Source organism: Andrographis paniculata, unplaced genomic scaffold, assembly GCF_009805555.1.
Source record: "Andrographis paniculata isolate CXL003 unplaced genomic scaffold, ASM980555v1 Contig32END, whole genome shotgun sequence".
NCBI classification, from domain to species: Eukaryota; Viridiplantae; Streptophyta; class Magnoliopsida; order Lamiales; family Acanthaceae; genus Andrographis; species Andrographis paniculata.
In genome coordinates this window covers 8,087,507-8,109,521 of record NW_026137565.1, presented here as the reverse complement: position 1 = coordinate 8,109,521, position 22,015 = coordinate 8,087,507, and the positions used below count along the sequence as shown (strand labels likewise).

Genomic DNA, 22,015 nt, shown 5'->3' with positions numbered 1-22,015 from the left:
TACACTCTTGATTCTATTAAATTCAAGTATTCTTTTTTTAAAAAATCATCAAATATATTTCACTTTGGTAATATATTTTTTTAAAAACATTTACTACTATCTTCTTTTTAAAAGAAAAATATCATTTATCTTTTTAACCATTTTTTTTATTAATCTTCTATAAAAATATATAAATATAAATATATTTTTAATATTAAATATAATAAATAAATAATATTTTATTGTATAGGACAAAAATAGTACTATAATTTATTTATTTATTGGATAGAACTCAAATCTCACCTACCCACGTAGCAAATTAAATAAATATAACTTTTATTAAAAAGAAAAAGATAAGTTGGCAAAAGAAATAGGGACGTGAGAGGGTGGTTGATTCAAACCAGTAACCACCGCACCAGCAGCAGCAGGAGTTTGGTGGGATGGGCCGCTTCCTCTATTTTATTTTTTATTTAATATATTTAATTGTAAAGTAATATTTCATAGTAGAGTATTATATTTTTATGACATTATTTTGATAAACAGTAAATATTAATTGTTCATGAATAATTAAAATATTTTTTTATTCATATCATTAATCCTTGTCTCAATTTTAAATTAAATATTTGACATCATATCCATTAGTTTAATTCATATGATAATTATACTATTTTTTTTGTTTTGTAAATTTTCGATCTACTTTAATAATATGCAAATCAGGTTTAATAAAACAAGTGACGTTAAATCCGGGAGACATGCAGATGTAACAATGATTTTGTGCTTAAATTATTATTATTATTATTATTATTATTATTATTATTATTATTATTATATCCGGGAGGGAGGGGAATGTGTTTCGTCTCTATCGGCTCTTGGTTACCCTAATCTTTTATTCGCTCGCCCGCGGCATAAATTGGGTATCGTATTTAACAAATTGGCTTTTTATGAACACAACACCGTTCCTCATTGCGGGGGAACTTCATTCGTCCTTTGTTCGCCCTCGCCACAACATCTACTCTCCTCTCCAGAACCCTATTGCTATTGCTATTGCGTGGGTAAACAACTCTCCCCTCCCCCTCCCCCTTCCTACACAGGTAGCCTCACGATTAAAGTTTTTTAGAAGCATGTTTTCATTACGCTTCGTTCGCGTTCGAGTCTTCCTCCGACGTGCCATTGCTTTCGAAATTTGACGTGTTTATCTGCGCCGGAACCCCGTTGGTTTTGACGAGTTGATTCACCGCTGGATGAAAAGGTTGCTATGCTTTGGTTTCAATACCTTTTACTTTCTAACGTTCGTTTTGCTTATACTTGTTTGATATTGCTGTTTCCGGGTTGCTATTTTTTCCCTCTTGCTGCTTGAAAAATAGTTGGATGATTTGATTAATGGTTTTCCTTTTGGTTTAAGAGTTTGCGTATTTCCCCGGTTGTTACTTGTATCATAGATCCTAGGGGTTAAATGTGGACTCAGAATCGCACACAAAGTCTAGATGACCACCTTTAAATATAATGCGTTGAACTAAAACACTCATTCATCACCCAAGCATCAAGTCCATTAGACCGTTCGAGTTTTTATCTTGTTATGACTTTGTTTTTATGTTTAAGTTCATTTTACTAGACTTTACAGGCTGGCGAACCTGTTCTTTTCTTGGCTTCATGCACTCATAGAATATTCTAAAGCCTATGCCCTTAACTTCATCTTATAGTGGTGCTGTTTTCTGAAATTTGTTCGGGCTTATACACTTCCAAAACTTCGTCTTAGTGATGCTAATTTTCTGAAGTTTGTTGGGGGTCATACGCTATCAAGTGGTCCAATGGAGTACAGCAAGGAGAATAACTGGGCAGCTGGACGAATTCCTGAATTTGGTGCAATATTCATGTCAAGTACCATGACAAAGAAAGAGTGCTTTAGTCGCAAAATTTTTGGTTTACCATCTTCGAAGTCTGAATTTGTTGAACGTGTTAAAGCTGGAATGATCTTGTTCCTTTTTGAACACGAGAAAAGACAACTTTATGGTGTTTATCAGGCCTCCTCTGATGGTGCAATGAATATTGTTCCTAATGCATTCCGTTATTCAGGGAAGCATTTTCCTGCACAGGTGTGGCACAAATTTATTTTTTTTATTCTCTTTCCTTCTTCTGCATGTTGCAGTTCAAGCCCTAGAAATTCATCTTATTTACTTTATTGAAACTATTGTTTATATGTGGAATAACATTAATGTATGCAATAGGCTTCATTTATATGATGCTGATATGCTTCCTTGTCCAGGTTTGTTTTAAACCAGTATGGTATTGCAGTCCACTTTCTGAGAAGGAGTTTCGAGATGCGATTATGGAGAATTATTTTTCTCCAAAGAAATTTAACTTTGGTCTATCTAAAGACCAGGTGTGAAAAGCAATGCACCCCCTGTCACATTTTAAGGTGATTGGTATGAAATATATTGTTACTTACTATTGTCTTATTATTATACAGGTTCATAGGCTTCTGAGTTTATTCTCTTCAAGGAAGTTGAAAACTAAGCTACCTCCTCGGCAACTGCCAGAAGTAGTTGATGGAATAGATTATGAGGACAGACACTTTGACACCTCTCCCTTTAGTAATATAGGATACATGGATTCAACTGAAGGTAATGGGCTCAAACCTGCTACATTACATGGCTTCCGAATGAACTCATTGCGTAGAGACAATGAAGATGAATTCTCGCCAGTTAATGGTGGCAATGCTGAAGAGGAATTATATCCTTTAGATCAGGCTAGTTATCTGGGCAAACGAAGAAGAATCAATAATGACAATAGGTTAATAAGTAATGCTGTGGCAGAACATGAAATGTGCAACCATGATATTTCAGATGTCTTTCATGTCAATTCTCCGAAGGTTTCCTTGGAAGTAAGAGGATTGGATAATAAACAACTATCCAGACTTGAGCGGTTTCCTAGTGAAAATCAATTGGATAAGTTTCATAATCCTTTCCCTGATTCTGATAACTTGATGGGCCCATTGGATAAAGGGGCCACTGATGATGATCAATTTATGCAGACAAACAAGTTCTATAAAATGGGATATGGTCCTGAACTTGCATACGAAAGTGAAAACTTTATGGATACTTTGAGCAAAAGCAAGCATCAAGGTGACAGGTTCCTGTTTGATAGTGAACACAGAGAACAAGTTACTTGTGATTTTACTAATCTTACTGGTTATGATGATGACAAGTTCTATTCTTGTAGGCAATCGAGGAGCATGAAAGATGATTGCCACCACTCCGTAAAAGAACTAGTGGAAAATAGGTATTCTTTGAACCAATCTGGTGTAAATGTCAGTTCTTTTGATTGCTCTTCCAGCTTTTTGCATAAAGCAAAGAATGCAACTTTGGGTGAGAATATCCCTATCAATGCCATAATTCATAGTGAGCCCAATCATGTGCTATCTTCCGTGGAAGGGTTCTCGGATGAAAATTCTGTATGCCCTGAGAATTATCCAGGTATGCTTATTCACGGCAAGAAACATTCTACTGCAGAAGGAAGAGTAACTGATAACACAATGGATGGCATTTCCTGTTCAGGAGCCCAAATCAAGGATGCTGGATCTTATCATTTTGGTACTGTTGATAGACAAGTTGATGACCATGGGATGTATAGAATGAGGCAGAGAGTAGGAAATAAAGAGGCCATGCACACACGTCTGAGCCCAAATGCCTCAGAGAACCCTTCTTTCTCCAAGCAGAAGGAGAGTGCATCCCTACTTTTTGACAAGTTACTAGAGAAGAGGTCTTCTCAGCTAAGCACGTCTCATAAATTTGAACCTTTAAGGCCAATGTATGAGGATGCAACTATGACAGAAGTTGTTCCATATTTACCTGAACATCCCAATATTTCTCATGGATATGCTTCTTCCATGGAAGCCAATAATGGGAACCCAGGTCCAGTGCAAGAAAATCCTAACCTCCAAGGTTCTCTAGAGAATTTGTATTCATTTCACGTGAGGATGTCTCCCTATCTGTCAGGATCAAAAGTATTTAAAGGAGGGATGGATGTAACACCTGAATGTGCTGATGATGCTTTACCAGCGGATGCATTATGCCGACAAAGTTACTTTCTTCAAAACAGGTCCTTTCCAAAGGCTGACCCATCTATGCAGACAACTCGAAATGCACCTGCGCATTATAGAGGTTCTATTAATTCTAGGCTTTCTTCAAGTTCCCTCTCCTCTCATAATCAAAGAAATACTGAAAGAGAGAGAGGGTATATTGCTTATCCCTCTGTGTCAAGTGAGAGTCAATTTCCATTTCACTGGGATCTTGCTAAAGCATCACGTGTGCGTGAGTGTGATTCTTGGCAGGAAAGGGGCATGTTTGTTGGCAATGATGCCATTGGTTCTCAAGCGAATCATTTTGGTGTAGATGTTTGTGGCCATGTAGCAGATTCTACTAGTAATGATTTTCAGTTATCTAGTATGTGTACTAGTATGTACGGCAAGGGATGTCACAGAGTTTTTGAACCTCAGAGTTGCAACTCCAGTGGCTTCAGAAAAAGTGTTTTCACCCGCCTGACTTCCAGTCGACAATCCAAGGTTGATGAAGAGAGAAGTGTCATTAATGTTTACAGCAATGATGACTGTTATATGAATAACTCAGTTGATGAAGTGATGGAAATGCTGCATCCTGGCGACACTGAGTTAGTTGGAAAATCTGAACATGAAGAGCAAAATCATATTCAGAGTCATACTGAAACTATCTGCTCAAGAAAGGAGAAGATTGATGAAACACTCTTTGTTATGGAAGGAAGTGTCGATGAAGAAGTGCCTAAAGAGACCAGAACTGTGAGTTTTAAGCGTCGCAGTGATATGAAGAAAAGCATGGTTGCGGCCATGGAGGCCAATGCAGACAATAAAAACATGGATGCAGAGAAGAAAATGGCAGAAGGTTCTGCAATGAAGACTTTGAAACGGAGAAGGCTGGTAAGGCCTGTATTTGGAGAACCTGAAACTGCCAGAGATGCTGTATGCACTAATCAAAACTTGCAGCTGCTGGCCCTTGACAGGGACAGTACACTAAAGGGAGTTAGTACCAGCGAAGCCGAGGCACCCGAGGATAGTTTGGGGTTAGGCAGTTCGGTGGCTGTGGGGCCTCATCAGTCCTTGGAACGCAATACCAAAGAGCTTTCGAAGACTGATGATGGAATTAGTGAAAGTATAGCAGAGGCCCCTGGGGATAGTTCGGAGTTAGGCAATTCGGTAGCTGTGGAGCCTCATCAGTTCTTGGAATGCATTACCAAAGAGCATTCAAAAATTGATGGAAATAGTAAAAGTGGAGCAGAGGCTCCTGGGGATAGTTTGGGGGTAGGCATTTCCGTAGTGCATCAGTCCTTGGAATGCAATACTCAAGAGCATTCAGAAATTGATGGAATTTGTAAAAGTTTAGCTGAGGCTTCTGGGGATGATAATGGTGTAAGGTTAGGGGACTTGGTAACCACGAAACCTCCTCATGGTACTACTGGGTTAGGGGACTTGGTAACCGCAGACGCTCATCAGTCCTTAGAATGCAACGACAGTGAGGAGCAATCAAAAACTGAGGTGCAGAACAATGTAGGAGCTGTTGAGTTATCTTCCAAAAGGCATGAACTTGAAAGAGCAGCATTGGAGACCCTAAACCTCCCAACGGAAACATGTCAGCAGTGAGAATTTTGGCTTAATAGCCAAGAAATTTTAACCACTCTCCCAGGCAACAGATAATTCCAAGCATGCTGATATGCTAGAAGAAAATAAACATTTGAAAGCTGCAAGGTGGTATTGCTTCACTCCAGGGTGGTATTATTATTCACTCAGGTTCTTGCTAGGCTAGATGCATGCTACGTGCTTGCTTGCAACTTATGTTGGGTGTTGTGCCCCTTTTTGTGCATATCGTGCCCTGTCCATCTTTTATTCCAGGTTGCTCGGGCATGCATGGTTGGTGCATAAAACATTTACATTTTGAGAACACGTATGGGGCTACTTTTAGTGACAGACATGTGAAATTCCTGTTTATAATATTGAATGTTTTGATTACCTGGATTGCCTTGCCCAGCCAGCCAGACTTGTTGAATGCTTATTTGATATGTTTAACATTTATATAATGATTTACAGCAGTCTATGAATTGATATGGATACTCCCCTGCCCTGAGTGCTACTTTGTCATACATGTATACATGATGAGGGAGTAGTATGGTGCAGGTTTAACACACCCAAACAAACAGGGAACCAAGTTTATGAGCTTGTATTGTATGATTGGGTTGTGCTGCTCGGTCTCAGTCTCAGATAAGACATGGTATTGGTACACCGAATAATTAATTGTCCACTCTTGGTTCTCGTTCTTTTTGCCATTCCACCATTGTCATATACCAAATCATACTCATTGAAGTTTGCCATCCATCCAGCCAGCCAGCCAAGCCTTGTTCGAAAAATGAGAACTTCTGCCCACACTCGCTCATGTACAACATATTTATTTATTAATGTCCCCCCATCCACCCCTCCATCCTATCCAAAGTCAAATACTAGAGATAGATGACTGACAACGAAATCATCATCATCGATCTCACGTTGGAAGTAAATTAAAATAGCTACGTGCAGCTGGGTTGGGGAAGAATTTGAAGGATAGAGACATAAATTAACAGAACGCAATGGACATATATAAGATGCATGCATGCAGCTGAAGTTGCATTCTTGAACGAACTTAATTACAAGTTACAATACAGTAGCAAGCAAGCTAAATAAATAAATAAATAAATATATATATATATGTTCTCTGCCTGCCCAGCAGGTCTCATTCCATCTCCATGTGAGAATGGGACGTACGGGATATTATATATATATATATATATATATGTAAAAGTAAGAATGGCATATGGGAATATTCTTCATTAATTTCATTCCTTACCATGGTTTAGCTTAGCACAACTGGTTTGTTCTTCGTCAGGATCTACTAAACTTTAAATTGATGTCCATTTCCATGTTATTAGTGTCCCAGTCAGTTATGGACCCGACCCGACCCGACTGGACACCCGATCTTAACCATGAGTTGGTCCGGTATCATCCATCTCATTAATAATTCCGCAAGGACAAAAGAGCCAGATTCGATTGCGATGGCGTCCGTCGTCATCTCTCCTACGCTCTTTCTCGCGCTGCGCTCCCTGACCTCATTCTTTTGCCGCCATGTACGATTAGGATTAGGAATAGGAAGGCTGATGCTTTCAGATCAGATTAAACGGTGCGGTGCGGCTGGATGGATAAGCGAGGCAAAAAAGGCATAAGGATGACTGTCCCGGCGGCTTGTTCTTCTGTCTCGACTCGAGACAATCCAAACCATGCTTTGCTTGTCTTCATCTTTAACTTAGAAAAATATGGGAAATGAGGCGGCGGAGGAGGAGGAGGAGGCGCCGCGCATGTGTCACGAATGAATGATGGCGCTAGTGAGTAGACAGTCCAATTTCCAATTGGCAATGGCATAGCATCATCAGTGCTGGTATTTAATCTTTTGACTAACCTTTTCTATATTTATATTCTAACAATTATTAATTATTAACAAGTTGGATGCTAATATAATTGAGCACTACTCCGCACCTCCATCCTGATATTCATGATTTCTTCTGTCCTCAAACCGCAAACTCCAACTATATACGCTGCACTAGGGATTACCAGAGAAAGAATCCCTCCGCGTCTTCACCGACCCTCTCTGAAGGTATTTTTCCTTCCCTAATTAAGATCGCTATGTCCTGATTTTGTTGCTTATATGTAGTTAGTTCCTTATAGGGTATCTTAGGCTTATTCCATCCATATCAAGCGATTGATATTTGGTCGCGTCTGTTCATTCCTTGGGATTGGGAGAAAGCGATTTCAGGGTTTTTTGTGTTCTATGTTGTAATCTGCTCAAATTAATCATTCCTAGTAACCATCAAAAGATGACTTTTTTAATGAATGAATTATTTGTGTAAGTTTATGTTTTAAGATTATGAAAGTAGTGCTCTAATGCTTGAATATGGTGAAATTCCCAGTCCGTTATCCACATGGCTCGCTCTTCTCTGGATGAGATGTCAGCCACGGGTGCTTTTATTAGGCAGCCTTCAACTTTTCGGAGTTCCATTTCCAGGGACCCAAACTCTCCCTTCCCTGCTGAAGCTGGGAGGTATCATTTGTATGTATCGTATGCTTGTCCTTGGGCATGCAGGTGCCTTGCATACCTGAAGATCAAAGGGCTTGACAAAGCTATAAGTTTCACTGTAAGCATTCACACTCTAAAGCAGATCTCTACAAATTCATCAATATGAGTTTTGATTGCACTGCTGCTTCTCATTCATAGTCAGTCAAACCAATTTGGGGAAGGACCAAGGATGGCGATGAACATATGGGATGGATTTTCCCATCTTCTGATACGGAGGAACCAGGTGCAGAACCAGATCCTTTAAATGGAGCAAAAAGCATACGAGATCTGTATGAGCTTGCAAGCTCAAATTACACTGGAAAATACACAGTTCCGGTATATGTGCTAACCTCTGGCAGCAAACTTTGTGTTATAAGTTTTGACATCCTTGTGAAAATGTGAGGAATTCACACCCACTTGGTTTGTGCTAGGTTCTTTGGGATAAAAAACAGAAAACAATAGTGAATAATGAGAGTGCAGAGATAATTCGCATGCTCAACACAGAATTCAATGATATTGCTGAAAATGCTGGAGTAGACCTCTATCCTCCTCGCCTGCAATCCCAAATTGATGAAATAAATGATTGGGTATACGATGGGATTAACAATGGTGTCTATAGATGTGGATTTGCTAAGAAGCAAGAGCCCTATGATGAGGTAAGTTATTTTATAAGAATGCTCGAGTGAGTTCTCATCGGTTCTGTCCTGCTCTAGCTCCAGGTGCTGCTGCTATTCTTTGTGTTGAAGTTGTGAACTCCTCAATCTTGTATTTCAGAAGCTGATTATTAAGATTGGTGTTTCAAACTATGCTGCTTTTTGTTGGTTGTGCAGTCCATGACAAAATTATATGAAGCTTTAGACAAGTGTGAGGAAATACTCAGCAAGCAGAGGTACTTGTGCGGGAATACCCTGACCGAAGCTGATATACGCCTGTTTGTTACCCTCATAAGATTTGATGAGGTAAATTCGAGAAAAACTTGGTACATTGTGACATAATGAGTAAGTGGTGTGGGTGTGTGTGAGTTAGTAAGTTGATTGCAGTGTGATATTTTTTCATAATGAGAGAAGTAAGAAGCAGGCAGGCAGGCAGGGTAAATGGATAGTGACTGATTGAACGAAGTTGATGATGAGGCGTTGCTACTTGGTACAGGTGTACGCAGTTCACTTCAAATGTAACAAGAAGTTGTTGCGTGAGTATCCGAATATGTTCAACTATATCAAGGACATTTATCAAAGCCCGGGAGTTGGGAGCACCGTGAATATGGCACACATCAAGAAGCACTACTACGGAAGCCATCCTTCCATCAACCCATTCGGGATAATTCCACATGGCCCAAATATCGACTATTCTGCTCCACACGACAGGGGGGAGAGGTTTGCCTCTGCTAACTAGACGAAGATGATGATGAACAACTGAAGAAAGAAGAAGAAGAAGATGAAGATGGAGGCGGCGGCTGGGCTGGGCTGGGCTGGGGCCTACCTGTCTGACTGTGTATGCGTGCTTGAAGCTTATAAATAGCTTATGTATGTCGTCGTGTGGTACTATTATTAAGAGTAATCCCCAAGCGTGTCGGTCATTGCCAACAAATAAATGGTGACTGGTGACTGGAGAGATTGAAAATTGGTTTTACCTAACCCACTCAGGCTCATCATCTCTCTCTATCTTACTAAAATGAAGGCCTTCTGAATTGATAGATGATGGACGAGGATGAGATAGATACCCATCTTGGGTCGGCCCAAACATAAATCATCCAGTAAAACTACTTTCTCCTGCAAATAAAATCACGAGGTGGGTCGGGTTGGGTAGGGGTTTTGGTGAAATCAATCACGAGATAAAAAACTAAAATCAAGAGAGAGAGAATATTCCCTGGGGTTCGTTGGAAAATGAAACGCAAAAAGTGACGAAAATAGTTGGGCAGAGTGACTGACTGACAGAGTGCAGAGGAGGAGAGGCTGATTGACATAATTTTGTCGTGGGTGGTGTCGCGTCGGCTTGGCAATTGGCGTACACGTCCAACTAATGGTGGGCCCAATGGGCCAATTATTGATATAATTTTGTACAGCTTGTTGGTTGGGCGTGTGGGCCTCCTAATCTTATCTCCACCCTACTCCGATCCGTACCTCCCCACCAGAAAGAAATCAATGAATTGACCGACCCTTCCAGAATCCAGACAAGGAGGGGAACGATGAATGAATTGACAGCAGCAGCAGCAACAATAATAGTTGTTACTGTACTAACAATAATGGAAAAACGGAGGGGGGGAAGAGGGAATCCAGGCCAGAGGTTTCCTTCCAGGAGCAAATGATGAAGTGCGCGTCCCATCCAGGGAAAAAGAATGGGGATGGATCTCAGTTGGCCTCTGTTGCTCAATTGTAGGTATGTATGTTTGTGTTTCCTCCCTTTTTATCTCTTGGAAAACCCCCAAGGTGTAGTGGTGGTGTAGAGTAGAGGTTGGTGAGTTATTATAATTATTCTATAACTAGTCTATCTATTTTTAGTATGACTATGAGTAGGTAAGTAATTAAACAGGAATTATGATGAAAATTGGAGTCCAGTCCAGAGTGATGATGATATGATAATTGACAAAAAGAAGTAAAGATGATGCAAAGTGACAAAAGCAGAAAAGATAATGAATAGATAATGACAGCAGCCCCTCTTGTCCCCCTCCTCCTTCCTCTCTCTGCTGCCCCCCCCCCCCCCCCCCCCCCCCCCACCCCCTTCTGATTCACACGCACAAGTGTGCTATAGAAGGTTACTGTTTCTTCCCTGTATGTGGACTGTGGAACGCGTTTAGCTAATCTGGAGAAAGCTTAAAGAGAGATACATCATCTGTGGAGTATGAGCTGAGTTGACAGGATGATTATCGCGGAAAGTATAAGATGACCGATACCAGGGCAGCCAAGATATACAATAAGTAAGTCCCCACCCATTTTGGTTTACATCCCATCCCATCTCATCCCAGACATTAACATTGCAACATCTTCCAGCGATTCAGATTACCCAGATAATTTAATATAAATGCTTTAGAGAACTAGTATGAGAGCCGCTCGTAGCGTTAGTTATTGCCAGTATTCTTTCATTGTGTTTGTATTGTGCCATCTTAAACATTTTAAGATGATTCTTGGAGAAACTAGTCCCTATTTATTGGCTGAATTCAAAATTTCTTGTTTAGTCTGCGGCTTAACACTCTAAAGAATCACATAGATGGTCAAAGGATCAAAGTAGCACATTTTCCATAGATCACAGAAACATCAGCGGGAAGGGCAAGGAAAAGAATGCGTTGAAGCACACATACTGCAATCCCCAAATTGTTTGATAAGTGGGAATTGTATATTTTGAGCAACAGATGTGGAACTTTTAGGGAGCAAATATGTAGGGGCCACTAAAAATATAATTTAACTATGGAATCCGAAGAAAAATAATATCTTTTTAGCCTCACCCGCGCCTTTTCTCCTCACCATCTTTGTCCGCCATTAAAAAGTTCTCATGTCTTTCAACTGCTTGCTCTTCAGTATTGATGAAACGTGTGTCATCATTTGATCACTCAATTGATGAGTGGTGAAAAAGAAGAGCGTCCCAGTATGGTAGCCGGTAGGGACAGCAAATGGGGGCCAGGGGGAAAAGAAGGGTCTTGAAAAGCAGACTCCTGAGAAACAATTATCGTTTCTTTTAAGACACTGCCAAATACTACTACTATTACTGGTTTATTGACGACTTATTTATTGTAGAATACACTAGTTATTGTTATTAATTTCTTTCTATAACAGGCCCCCTTCCAAATCTGTTGCCCTTTTATTCATTACTAGTTTTCCCCTTTAATTCATTTCTCACTCACTCTCTCATACAAACACCCGGGAAACTGTTCACAGTCTGGCTTTCCTTTGTGATACCTGCACGGAGTGGCAATATTGACTTACTGACTGAAAGCTTCTTTTTTATAATAGATTGTCCTGAATGTTTGCTGGGAAGAGATTCTGTGTTAGGGTATGAAAATCCTGTTGCTTGTTGACAGGATACCTTTATTTGAATATGCATCCAAGATTCATTGCTTTTTTTTTTCCCCTCTTAATGTCTAATTCCGATTGCTTAATCATCTCAATCAAGCCGTTATTGCGTTGCATCCTAACTATCCCATGATTACTCCACTTCATAATCTGGTTATGAGCCCCTTGGGATTAAAATTTACCACTTGCTTCTCTTTTCTTCTGTTTTGGTTTATTCTTTTGCTCTTTGTTTGATTGAGTTCCATTTCCACAGCTCTTTCATGACAAGTTTTACCTTGCTCCTCGACAGTGTTCAAGTCTTTGCTGTTAATTTTGCTCTCCTTGAAATCAAAGGCCTTCCATTGTGATTGCTTTACAGAAGTGGTATTTGATTCGTGCCTACCAGCTATCATCCTGGTCTTACAATATTTTTCATGTCCTCCGAAACTACCAAATGTGATTTTGAATAGCTTTTCTGCCTTCTCAGTTACTTATTTCTGTGCAGCTATGTTTAAAACATTCAGTAGTTTTTCTAGAGTTTCTGTTTGATTTCTTGAATTCAACATTATAGCAAATTATTTTTCATGGTATGTATATCACCCAGCTTTACTCTATGTTTATTTACAAACTATATTGTTGAGGATCTAGTTATCTTGAAAATGCAGCTCGGCATTTATATCCCCGTATTTTCACATATTTGTGTTTTGCATTTGAATGGAAGAATATAATGGCCTAAGATATCTTATTCCACTGCTTATTTTGTACTAAAGAAGCTTGATAAATTCAATCTTTACCTGTAGGATAGCTGACTAATGGACAAGATTATGGATAGAATCGACTTGAGAGCCCATGTTTCTGTTTCCTCAGAATCAGAGGAATCTGCACTTGATTTGGAAAGAAATCATTGCAATAATTTCAATATGCCCGATTCTAGCCCTTCACCATCACGGGCCTTTGCTTCAGGCGGTCAGCTCTCAGATAACAATGCTGCTTACTTTTCTTGGCCAGTTTTTCATACAAGTGATCATGTGGAAGATAGGGCACATTACTTTGGGAATCTTCAGAAAGGGATCTTACCAGAAACTTCTGGCAGACGCCCCACAGGGTTGCAAGCTACTACTTTGCTTGAACTGATGACCATAAGAGCGTTTCACAGCAAATTTTTGCGACGCTTTAGTCTTGGCACGGCAATTGGTTTTAGGATCAGGAGGGGAGTGCTGACCAATATCCCTGCAATACTTGTCTTTGTTGCTAGAAAAGTTCACATGCAGTGGCTCAACCCAGCTCATCGTTTACCTGATGCCCTCGAGGTTTAACAATGTGTTACTTGTGTCTGAATTTTTCACTGTTTAATTTCATTCTTTGCTAGAGCCTCTTTGTCTGAACATTACAACAGAAGATTTACATGCCGTGGTTTTTTGTCTGTTATTTATTATCATGCTATTATTTTGTCAACTATTATTAATATATATATGTGATCTGGAAACAAATTTCAAACTCCACAATTTTCACGTGAGATTGACAGTACAAATATTTATCAGCTTGCAAAGAATTAGATTTTGTTTAGATATTGAAATTTTGAAATTTTGCCTGCAAATGTGAATGCATTTTGAATTTATTTTGCAGGGGCCTGGAAGCGTTTGGTGTGATGTTGATGTTGTTGAGTTTGCTTATTATGGAGTGCCTGCAGCTACCCCGAAAGAACAACTGTACACTGAGCTAGTTGATGGGTTTGGGGGAGGTGATCCATGTATTGGGTCAGGTTCCCAGGTATTTAATTCCTTTTGCTTCTGATGTTTGTTCCTTCTGGTGATGATACACTACTGCATGCTGTTGAGTTCTCACGCTCTCTTATTTCATAATTTGTGTGGCTCGAGGTTTGTTAATGTCATCACTATCATTATCTGAACCTTTATCCTACTGTGGAATTTTCTATATGAATCATTTCTAGAATGTTTTTTCAAATGGTTTTCCTTTTGGCTTTCAATTCACTAAGTTACTTAGTAGTCTAACAACTTGCATGTTTAGGTTGCAAGCCAAGAAACTTATGGGACCTTGGGTGCCATTGTCAAAAGCAGAACAGGGAATAGGCAGGTTGGTTTTCTTACTAATCGGCATGTGGCTGTTGATCTGGACTACCCTAGTCAGAAGATGTTCCACCCTCTGCCACCAAGTCTTGGACCAGGGGTATATTTAGGAGCTGTGGAAAGAGCGACATCATTTGTAGCTGATTACCTTTGGTATGGCATTTTTGCTGGAGCTAACCCAGGTTCGATATTCCCAGGGCATAGATTGTTGTTAATTGTCTGTCTGTGTTTGGATACCAAAGCATCAACCTGTTTCTGCTTTTCATGTTAGTCTGCTTTGCCTTTGATATGTCAGGGATAATGATATGCATAACAAAGAAGATTATGTGCTGTATTGATCTGCCAAAATAAGTACTTATGCCATAGATCTTTCTGAAGTACAATAATATTTGCAACTGAAGATAGAAATGTTAAGAAAATTCCCATTCCAATTAGCTTTCGTGTGCGCGAATGAAATGAATCTGGAATGCTACTGTATTATTGATATATAGAGAGAAAATCTGGTTTTGATAGATGAGTGATCTTTTGTTTCACACACGCACACACACAAAAGAGGGTAAATCTGTTTCTAAACTATGCTTGTAAACTTTTACGAACTTCTTTTAGCTCAAGCATACTTCTATTTGCTACCATTTGTCCTTTGAATGATTCCCCTGTCTCACTACCGTGGTGAGGTTTCACTATATGTATGCCTGAACTGCTACAATGGTGTGACATGTAGAGACCTTTGTTCGAGCTGATGGGGCCTTCATCCCTTTTGCTGAAGATTTTAACATGGCCGGTGTTACCACACTGGTGAAAGGCATTGGTGAAATTGGTGATGTTCATATAATCGATTTACAGTCCCGTGTTGGCAGTCTAGTTGGAAGGCAAGTTGTAAAAGTTGGAAGGAGTTCTGGTTTGACTACTGGAACCATAATGGCCTATTCTCTGGAGTATAACGACGAAAAAGGAATATGTTTCTTCACTGATTTTCTTGTTGTTGGAGAGAATCAACAGACATTTGACCTTGAAGGTGACAGTGGAAGCCTTATTCTGCTGACAGATCAAAATGGTGAGAAGCCCCGTCCAGTTGGTATCATTTGGGGCGGAACAGCCAATCGCGGGCGTCTAAAGTTGAGAGTTGGCCAACCTCCCGAAAATTGGACCAGTGGAGTTGATTTGGGACGCCTTCTAGATCTCCTAGAGCTTGATCTTGTCACATCTAATGCAGGACTCCACGGTTTGTGTTAAAAACGGAATTCAACATCTATCTATCTATATCTATCTGTTTTCATTGTTTATAGCATGAGCATCCATCTCCTACTATTCTTACCATTAACAACATTCCATCCAGATGGACTGCCATGATTTATTTATTTATTTATTTTGCCTTTTCCTGATTTATAATGCAGCTGCACTCCAAGAGCAGAGAATTGCATCAGCTGCAAGAGTCGGGTTTGGCATTAGAGAATGCGCGTCGCCTGAGCTCGAGCAAGTGAAGGCAAATGTAGAACGTGTGTGTGAACAAAACACTGTGCCACAAGCTGTGAGCACAATCCATATTTTTTCCGCTGATGATGATGATAGAGAGTTTTGCATTAAAGGTTGTGCAGAGGCAATGATTGTTCCCAGTGTGGAACACCAATTCATCCCAAGCTTTCCCTGCAAATCTCTCGTATCCCATAATAATGGCCATAGCCAGAGCCAGAGCCAGAGCCAGAGGAAAAGGGGCAACTTGGAAAACCTATTCTTGTTAGGTGGTGGTGATGAATCTGAGGGAGAGGTCTGTGTGTCCTTGCAGTTGGGTGAAAGTGAAGCTCAGCCCAAGAGAAGAAAACAATCTGATCCTCTCTCAAGTTTCATCTCCACCCATAATAAATCACCAGCTCATCCCTAGCCTCCTCCTCCACGTCCACCATAATTACATTGTTCATCAGTCCACGGAGGGCCCTGTGGGAGTTCATCTATGCCCACACACACATATAATATATATATATATATTATTTGTCGGAACTCTCACTATTCTTTCACCCCTGATTTTTGTGAAGGTCAATATGATATGATATGTATGTTTGTGAATGAATGTATGCATGTACGTGTGCTGGTGTGCCAAGACAAGAGTCACACAATCTTAGAGGCAATATATAATTATATATAACGGCTGTATTGGTTGTGAAACTATTTCACTCTGTGGAAATGGTCAAACAATAAAAAATTGAAGAAATTTGCATGGTGTAATATACATATATACATCTGTTGAATGATAGAAATATCAGTTGGTCATTTAGCCTTCAATGGTAAGAGTGATAAATCCCTCATTCCCCAACATGCACCCATTGTCAGCTTGCCTCTAGTCGCAAACTCATTGCATGTAATGTTGTAGGTCAAATATCTTTGAAATGCACAAGGATGAGATCACAATATATCACAACATTTCACGTCAATATTTGCACACTATAATATAGTATACATACAATGAGCTTCAGCAGACGTGGATATATAGATGCAAATACTATTTACATACGTATAAGTGCGTTTCATGCTGCTGTGTTCTAAGCACTTGCTGACACAGACACCGCAGTTAGCTTTTCACCATCATTTTGAGGCGGTTTAATTACAACCTTTGCAAGCAGCTGTTCTTGTGTATCACCACTCCCTGTGTTAACGGAAGCACAAATTGAAGTCACTGATGGCTTCATCTCTTCCACATCTTCGCAGCAGTCTTCATCATTACCAATGACTTCCCAATCCTCTGCGAGAGGAGGGGCTGCAATCCGCAAACCTTCCTTCTTGAGGATTTCAAGTTCAAAGGCCGTGGGTAAAACCACAAAGTCATTAATGGGATTGTAAAACGGATCGTGATCTGCTTTCAACCAATGCTTCAAAATTCTGAAGACATGTCTGTCACAGAGGATCCCCCTGTGTTCACCAGGCACTCCAACCCTTGCTTCGGCACGAAGCCCATCAGCCTATGGAGAATCAAGCAATGCCCTCAGACTTAATTAATATCACAACTAGACAAACACCACTATTTAAACTGCAATTCCATCAACTATTACAACTGCCGTATTGAAAACACACCTTAGAAGATTCTGCTGGAACAGTTCCATCACCATCCACATTTATGAATTTTGCCTTCAGAAAAGTTCAAAATATAATGTCTGAGTAACTCTAAGAACTGACAAAAGGCTAACAATATCATATAGATTAAGAAAACAAAGTAACTTGTGAATAGGATTAAGGTTTCTCCAAGAATTTTACCTCAAGAGTAGGTAACTGCTGCAAATCCGTAACAGGCGCATCCTCGCTTCCATAACTGCAGCAGAAAAACTCGTGAGAGTGCAGCATAACCAAGGTCCTGATAAGCTCAAGCACCAAATAACACTTTCCGCGTTGCCAGTAAGAAAGATTATAAAAAGATCATAGCCTATATATTTTGGGGGTGCTATTGCTTTTAAGGAAAAAATTCGTACCAAACACTATGGGGTGTCTCAAGCCCTGTTCCATAAACATTGTAGAATTTGATTTGACTGGGCATCTCAGCACAGTGTAATATCTTGACGGTCTCGCTTGCCCATTTTAATATTTCCATATTGAATGGTAAGGGAATGTCAACACCATCTACAGTGACCTGCAAAAGACATTGCTAGAAAATAAGAATCATATAATAGAAAAGTTACAATGTACTTATAATTCATATAGAATGGAAAGGAAGTATCAACTCAGTCATGTGCCAAATAGCCGGCAGAACTCAGATGAGAGCTCACCTTATTTGCCGAAAGAGCCTCAATAAAAATGGGAACAAGTTCGTCAGGAGGATGAGATTCAAGTATTACCCTGGAATTTCCATTACTATCACATTTCTGTCTCCATATTTCAAGAAGTGGAGGGTGGTCCCATTTAAACTCAAAACAACCCATCAATTCATAAACTGATGGGCATTCAACCAGCTGAAACACAAAAGATGCTTGCAGATTATTTGAAGGTAATAGATAAATTACTAATAAATTACTGTAACAAGTAGAACATAATGCAAAGGTGAAACTCATGACACATAACAAAGCCTAAATCATATCAAGGAAGTTAGTGATGAAAAATCTTACCAAAACAAAAGGTATAGATTTGATGATATTAAGCAACAAAAGCAAGGTTTTTACTAGTACAATCATATCATATGTCGTTACTAAATATACACATGGTCGAGTCAAGATTCAACGGATAGAAAACAATATGATGGTTGATGTGGAGCAAATTAGTAGACTAAGATAAGGAGGAATCATCAAGCAGAAGTTGGGAAAAAAATTTGTGAACTCCATACCAATTGGTGCATGCTCCATTTTGATACAAAAAAATTCTGTTCCCAACCTTCAGCAAATGTCATTCCATTAAATAATGAGGAGGTAACATATCCGGGTGCACCTGTTGAGATTCATATAAGTAGGATTGATCTTCAGATAATATGTCTGAAATATGTAGAAAACAGGTGTAATATAGTTTCTCACTATTTCAATGCCATTTTGGTCACATTAATGATCAATGTAATTGATCAAAGAACCTCATACCTTGAAATGGTGCAGCTATTGCAATCCATGTTTTGACATACTTCTCAAAGATCTATAAATAACACTCAGAGTTAGTTCACCAGGTTGTATGAGAAAAGAGCAATTTTAACAGTAAAAACAAGGAGAGAGCTAGAAAACTAAATAGAACAGAATCTTTAAAAATTGAGAATATTACATCGCTGTGCAGGCTCATAAAACATTTTACAAGAAGCCCACCCATGGAATGACTTATAATGGTCATTTTTCTTCCACCAGATGCAGTGTACACAGACTCAAGCTTTGATGCGAGGCGTTCCAATGTTCCCTGGAACCTATAAAAATGAGAATGCAATATTAAATTGCCATGACTATTTCCAACCCAAACAAGTGAAAATTATCATTCACAAAAGCTGCGAAAAAATGTAACAAAGATAAGCAAAGGTATTCAAAAATTCTCCAAGCGGTTAAATTCAGGTGGTCAGCAAAAAGCCTAAAGAGCATAGCAGATGATGATCCGAGACCACACCATATGAAAGCTACACAGAAATAAACCATTTCAACAATAAGGTAATAACCCTCATATTAACCTTCCAAATTAGGAATATCAAATGAATACTGAACAACTAACAAAGAAAAATCACATACATTCTAATGTGGTCTATGATAGAGAGAATGCATCTGGTTGAATCTTAGAACTCCAAACAAGAACTACATATATATTCCAATGCACAAACTTCCTGAGCAACCAAATCTTATTAAAGAATCTGGCAGTTACCGATTGCTTTGACGGAAATCATATCCAAACCCAAATAGTGTTGTTCCCTCTTGGTATCCCCATTCGAGAAGTTCAAGTATCATATCATGAAAATAATATACACAATCACAGCCAATAACCTGCAATCCAAGCAGGAAACTTTTAAGGCATATATCATCTATTCTGAAAATGTGAAAACAAAAATTGATCAAAAGTAAATAACGACAATGCCCGTCTTAATAAAAGAGCAACATAAGAAGATAATGGAAATATGCAATCCACCATAAAGAGCCCAGTGGTCACCCACCATATCAGGATCCAATGAGTCAATAGCATATAAGCCATATCTGTCTTGGGGAACCTCAATATGTGTATCAGCATCTATGGTCACTGTTTTACCTGTTGCAAGGATATATTGTCATCTAGTCACTTTGAGAAAACTCGCCAAAACAAGAATAGAACTTAAGAATACATCTTATTCATGATAGGGACAAATCTGCTGCTGAGTCCGAAAATGTTAATTGAATAGACTGGATTATATGAGACCTTGCAGATTCAGATCATGCAATACCATCTTTGGTCATGTTTACTATGTATTAGATGATGTAAATGAGCTGTCTCACCTAAAAGGTTAAGCTATTGGGGATACACATCATTTATTTATTTATCTACAAATGGGAGTCAACCAATACGCCCCCTTGAGGGGGATAAACGCAAAACTTGTACGTGAAACTCAAACTCAAGACCGAAGGATTTGATATCATATTAGATGAAGTAAATCTCAAAAATTCAAACAGGATCAATACCAAATACATACACCATGACTTTGATACCATGTTAAGAAAGTGATTCAGAGTTCCAACTTAAAATCAATTGATTTTAAGTGAATAACCCTTAATTGGGAGAACCATATTTAAGAACGGATCCGGGTTGATTTTAAGTGGACTAGCCCTAAGTAAAAGAGAGTTCCTACAATATTCCACACAATATTCTAATGTGAGGAAATATCAACACTCTCTCTTCGAGATGATAATCTCGAAAATCTAAATAAATCAATAATTAATACGGACACAGAACAATTATATCATATTAAAAAGGATATAGAATTTCAGCTTAAAATCAATTAGTATTAAGTGAAGTAGTCTTTCACCCTTATAAATAAAATAGGCTCTTATAAGGCCATCTCCAACCCATCCACTCCATTTATCCAGTTTTAACTATTTGCAGTTGCTACAGGAATTTTACTCCAACCATAACTTTATTTTTCACTATTATTCTTCAAATATTCAATTTTTCCTATTATTTTAAACAATTTTTTATTTTTATAACTTAAAATAAAATTTAAAAAATTTTAAAAAATAAAAATTAAATTTAAAAATCAAATTTATAATTTTATAAATTAAAAAAATAAAAAATAATAAAAAAAGTAGAACAACGCCAAAAATTGGCGATGTTTCAGGGCAACACCAATTTTTGGCGTTAGACACTCTAAAAAAAGCCAACCCTAATGGTTCGCTGGGTTGGAGATGCACCAAGTAATAGGGAGTCCCACAATATTCCACAAGATCCGTATTCAGCACACACGCCCGAGATGATAATCTCGAAAATCAAAGCTTAAAACTAGAGCTATTAGAAAAAAAAAAAGAAAAAGAAAAACAGGATTCAACCAACACTGTGGACAACCAATTAGTTTTCATTTCACCATAGTAAACATGCGCTTAAGAGTTAAGTTGCATTTAGTGTACATTTTTGCGCATTTCATTTAACCAATTAAAGACAGGACTTGCAGTAGATTCTTCTGACAGCAACGGAATGAACTTTTTGATATGTAACATTCAACAGGTTCTATAAACTCACTGCGAGAATTCAAGAAAGCTAGAACTAAAGCAAGCAATGATTCAAAAGTAAATTCAAGACATAAGGAAGTGACCAACCAGTAACGGGATCGAAGAAAGACCAAAGCTTATCCTGGAACTCGTGATCAGCCCGAAGAATCCGAACCCAAACCCGCTCCTTGTTACCAGTCTTGTTGTCCACAGAGTTGAGAATAGAACCGGCAATACCCGGAACGAGGAGGACCGGATCAAGTGAGGGATCCACATACGACTGTTCCTGGGTTTTCTTTCCGACAAGCTTCAAGAGATACTCCAGAGACTTAACAATGTCCTCCAACAACACCGCCATCTTCAATAAATAAAAAACTACTTCTGCTAAGCCAGCCAATCAAAAGAGAGAAACCCCAGTGCTCACCGGTAAAAAATTAACCTAAAATTGGTGGGTGCAGAGCGAGGAGGAGATTGCAAGTAGTTGGGAGGGAGATGAAACAGGAGGGGAAGAAAGCCGTGGCGGATACGGCTGATGATAGGAAAGGGAGGAGGAGGGGGAGATAGTTGGGAAAGGGAGGAGATAAGGTTTATTATTATTATTATTATTATTATTATTGGTGGTGGTGGTGGTGGTCGCGGCATGCGGTGATTCAACTGTACACGTTTACGTTATATCGGATCGGTCGACGGTCAATCACAAA

The 22,015-nt window shown here is 39.0% G+C and overlaps 4 protein-coding genes across 16 annotated transcripts; 3 read left to right on the top strand and 1 right to left on the bottom strand.

The window, feature by feature from the left end:
• Positions 1-867: 867 nt before the first annotated feature.
• On the top strand, positions 868-6,013 carry LOC127248057 (uncharacterized). 6 transcript variants are annotated; one of them, XM_051270208.1, is made up of 5 exons: positions 868-1,228; positions 1,736-2,072; positions 2,243-2,359; positions 2,447-3,108; positions 3,199-6,013. In XM_051270208.1, exons 1-5 carry the CDS (start codon positions 1,221-1,223, stop codon positions 5,645-5,647), a joined length of 3,573 nt encoding a protein of 1,190 aa, XP_051126165.1. In that variant the 5' UTR covers positions 868-1,220; the 3' UTR covers positions 5,648-6,013. The 6 variants fall into 6 exon arrangements, with proteins under 6 accessions (XP_051126165.1, XP_051126164.1, XP_051126161.1 ...); XM_051270207.1 differs by having other exon boundaries at positions 2,447-3,452; positions 3,534-6,013; XM_051270204.1 differs by having other exon boundaries at positions 869-1,228; positions 1,781-2,072; positions 2,447-6,013.
• A 1,018-nt stretch (positions 6,014-7,031) lies between these two features.
• Positions 7,032-9,574, top strand: LOC127248061 (uncharacterized). Of its 2 annotated transcripts, XM_051270219.1 has the most exons (7): positions 7,032-7,466; positions 7,633-7,682; positions 7,996-8,220; positions 8,301-8,477; positions 8,573-8,797; positions 8,972-9,100; positions 9,291-9,574. In XM_051270219.1, the coding sequence occupies exons 3-7, from the start codon at positions 8,008-8,010 to the stop codon at positions 9,531-9,533; spliced, it is 987 nt and encodes a 328-aa protein (XP_051126176.1). In that variant the 5' UTR covers positions 7,032-7,466; positions 7,633-7,682; positions 7,996-8,007; the 3' UTR covers positions 9,534-9,574. The 2 variants fall into 2 exon arrangements, with proteins under 2 accessions (XP_051126176.1, XP_051126175.1); XM_051270218.1 differs by lacking the exon at positions 7,032-7,466 and having other exon boundaries at positions 7,508-7,682.
• A 346-nt stretch (positions 9,575-9,920) lies between these two features.
• Positions 9,921-16,439, top strand: LOC127248058 (protein NARROW LEAF 1-like). 7 transcript variants are annotated; one of them, XM_051270213.1, is made up of 7 exons: positions 9,921-10,517; positions 10,936-11,055; positions 12,930-13,434; positions 13,751-13,894; positions 14,153-14,393; positions 14,933-15,433; positions 15,606-16,439. In XM_051270213.1, exons 3-7 carry the CDS (start codon positions 12,937-12,939, stop codon positions 16,088-16,090), a joined length of 1,869 nt encoding a protein of 622 aa, XP_051126170.1. In that variant the 5' UTR covers positions 9,921-10,517; positions 10,936-11,055; positions 12,930-12,936; the 3' UTR covers positions 16,091-16,439. The 7 variants fall into 7 exon arrangements, with proteins under 7 accessions (XP_051126170.1, XP_051126167.1, XP_051126168.1 ...); XM_051270210.1 differs by having other exon boundaries at positions 12,925-13,434; XM_051270215.1 differs by lacking the exons at positions 9,921-10,517; positions 10,936-11,055 and adding exons at positions 11,070-12,125; positions 12,435-12,508 and having other exon boundaries at positions 12,925-13,434.
• Positions 16,440-16,616: 177 nt separating this feature from the next.
• LOC127248060 (lecithin-cholesterol acyltransferase-like 4) lies at positions 16,617-21,902 on the bottom strand. Its single transcript, XM_051270216.1, has 11 exons — positions 21,423-21,902; positions 19,796-19,887; positions 19,510-19,628; positions 18,931-19,066; positions 18,756-18,807; positions 18,512-18,612; positions 17,961-18,143; positions 17,667-17,824; positions 17,455-17,509; positions 17,275-17,328; positions 16,617-17,162 (listed from the first exon to the last, which is right to left on the bottom strand). The coding sequence occupies exons 1-11, from the start codon at positions 21,670-21,672 to the stop codon at positions 16,746-16,748; spliced, it is 1,617 nt and encodes a 538-aa protein (XP_051126173.1). The 5' UTR covers positions 21,673-21,902; the 3' UTR covers positions 16,617-16,745.
• Between the last annotated feature and the right edge of the window lie 113 nt (positions 21,903-22,015).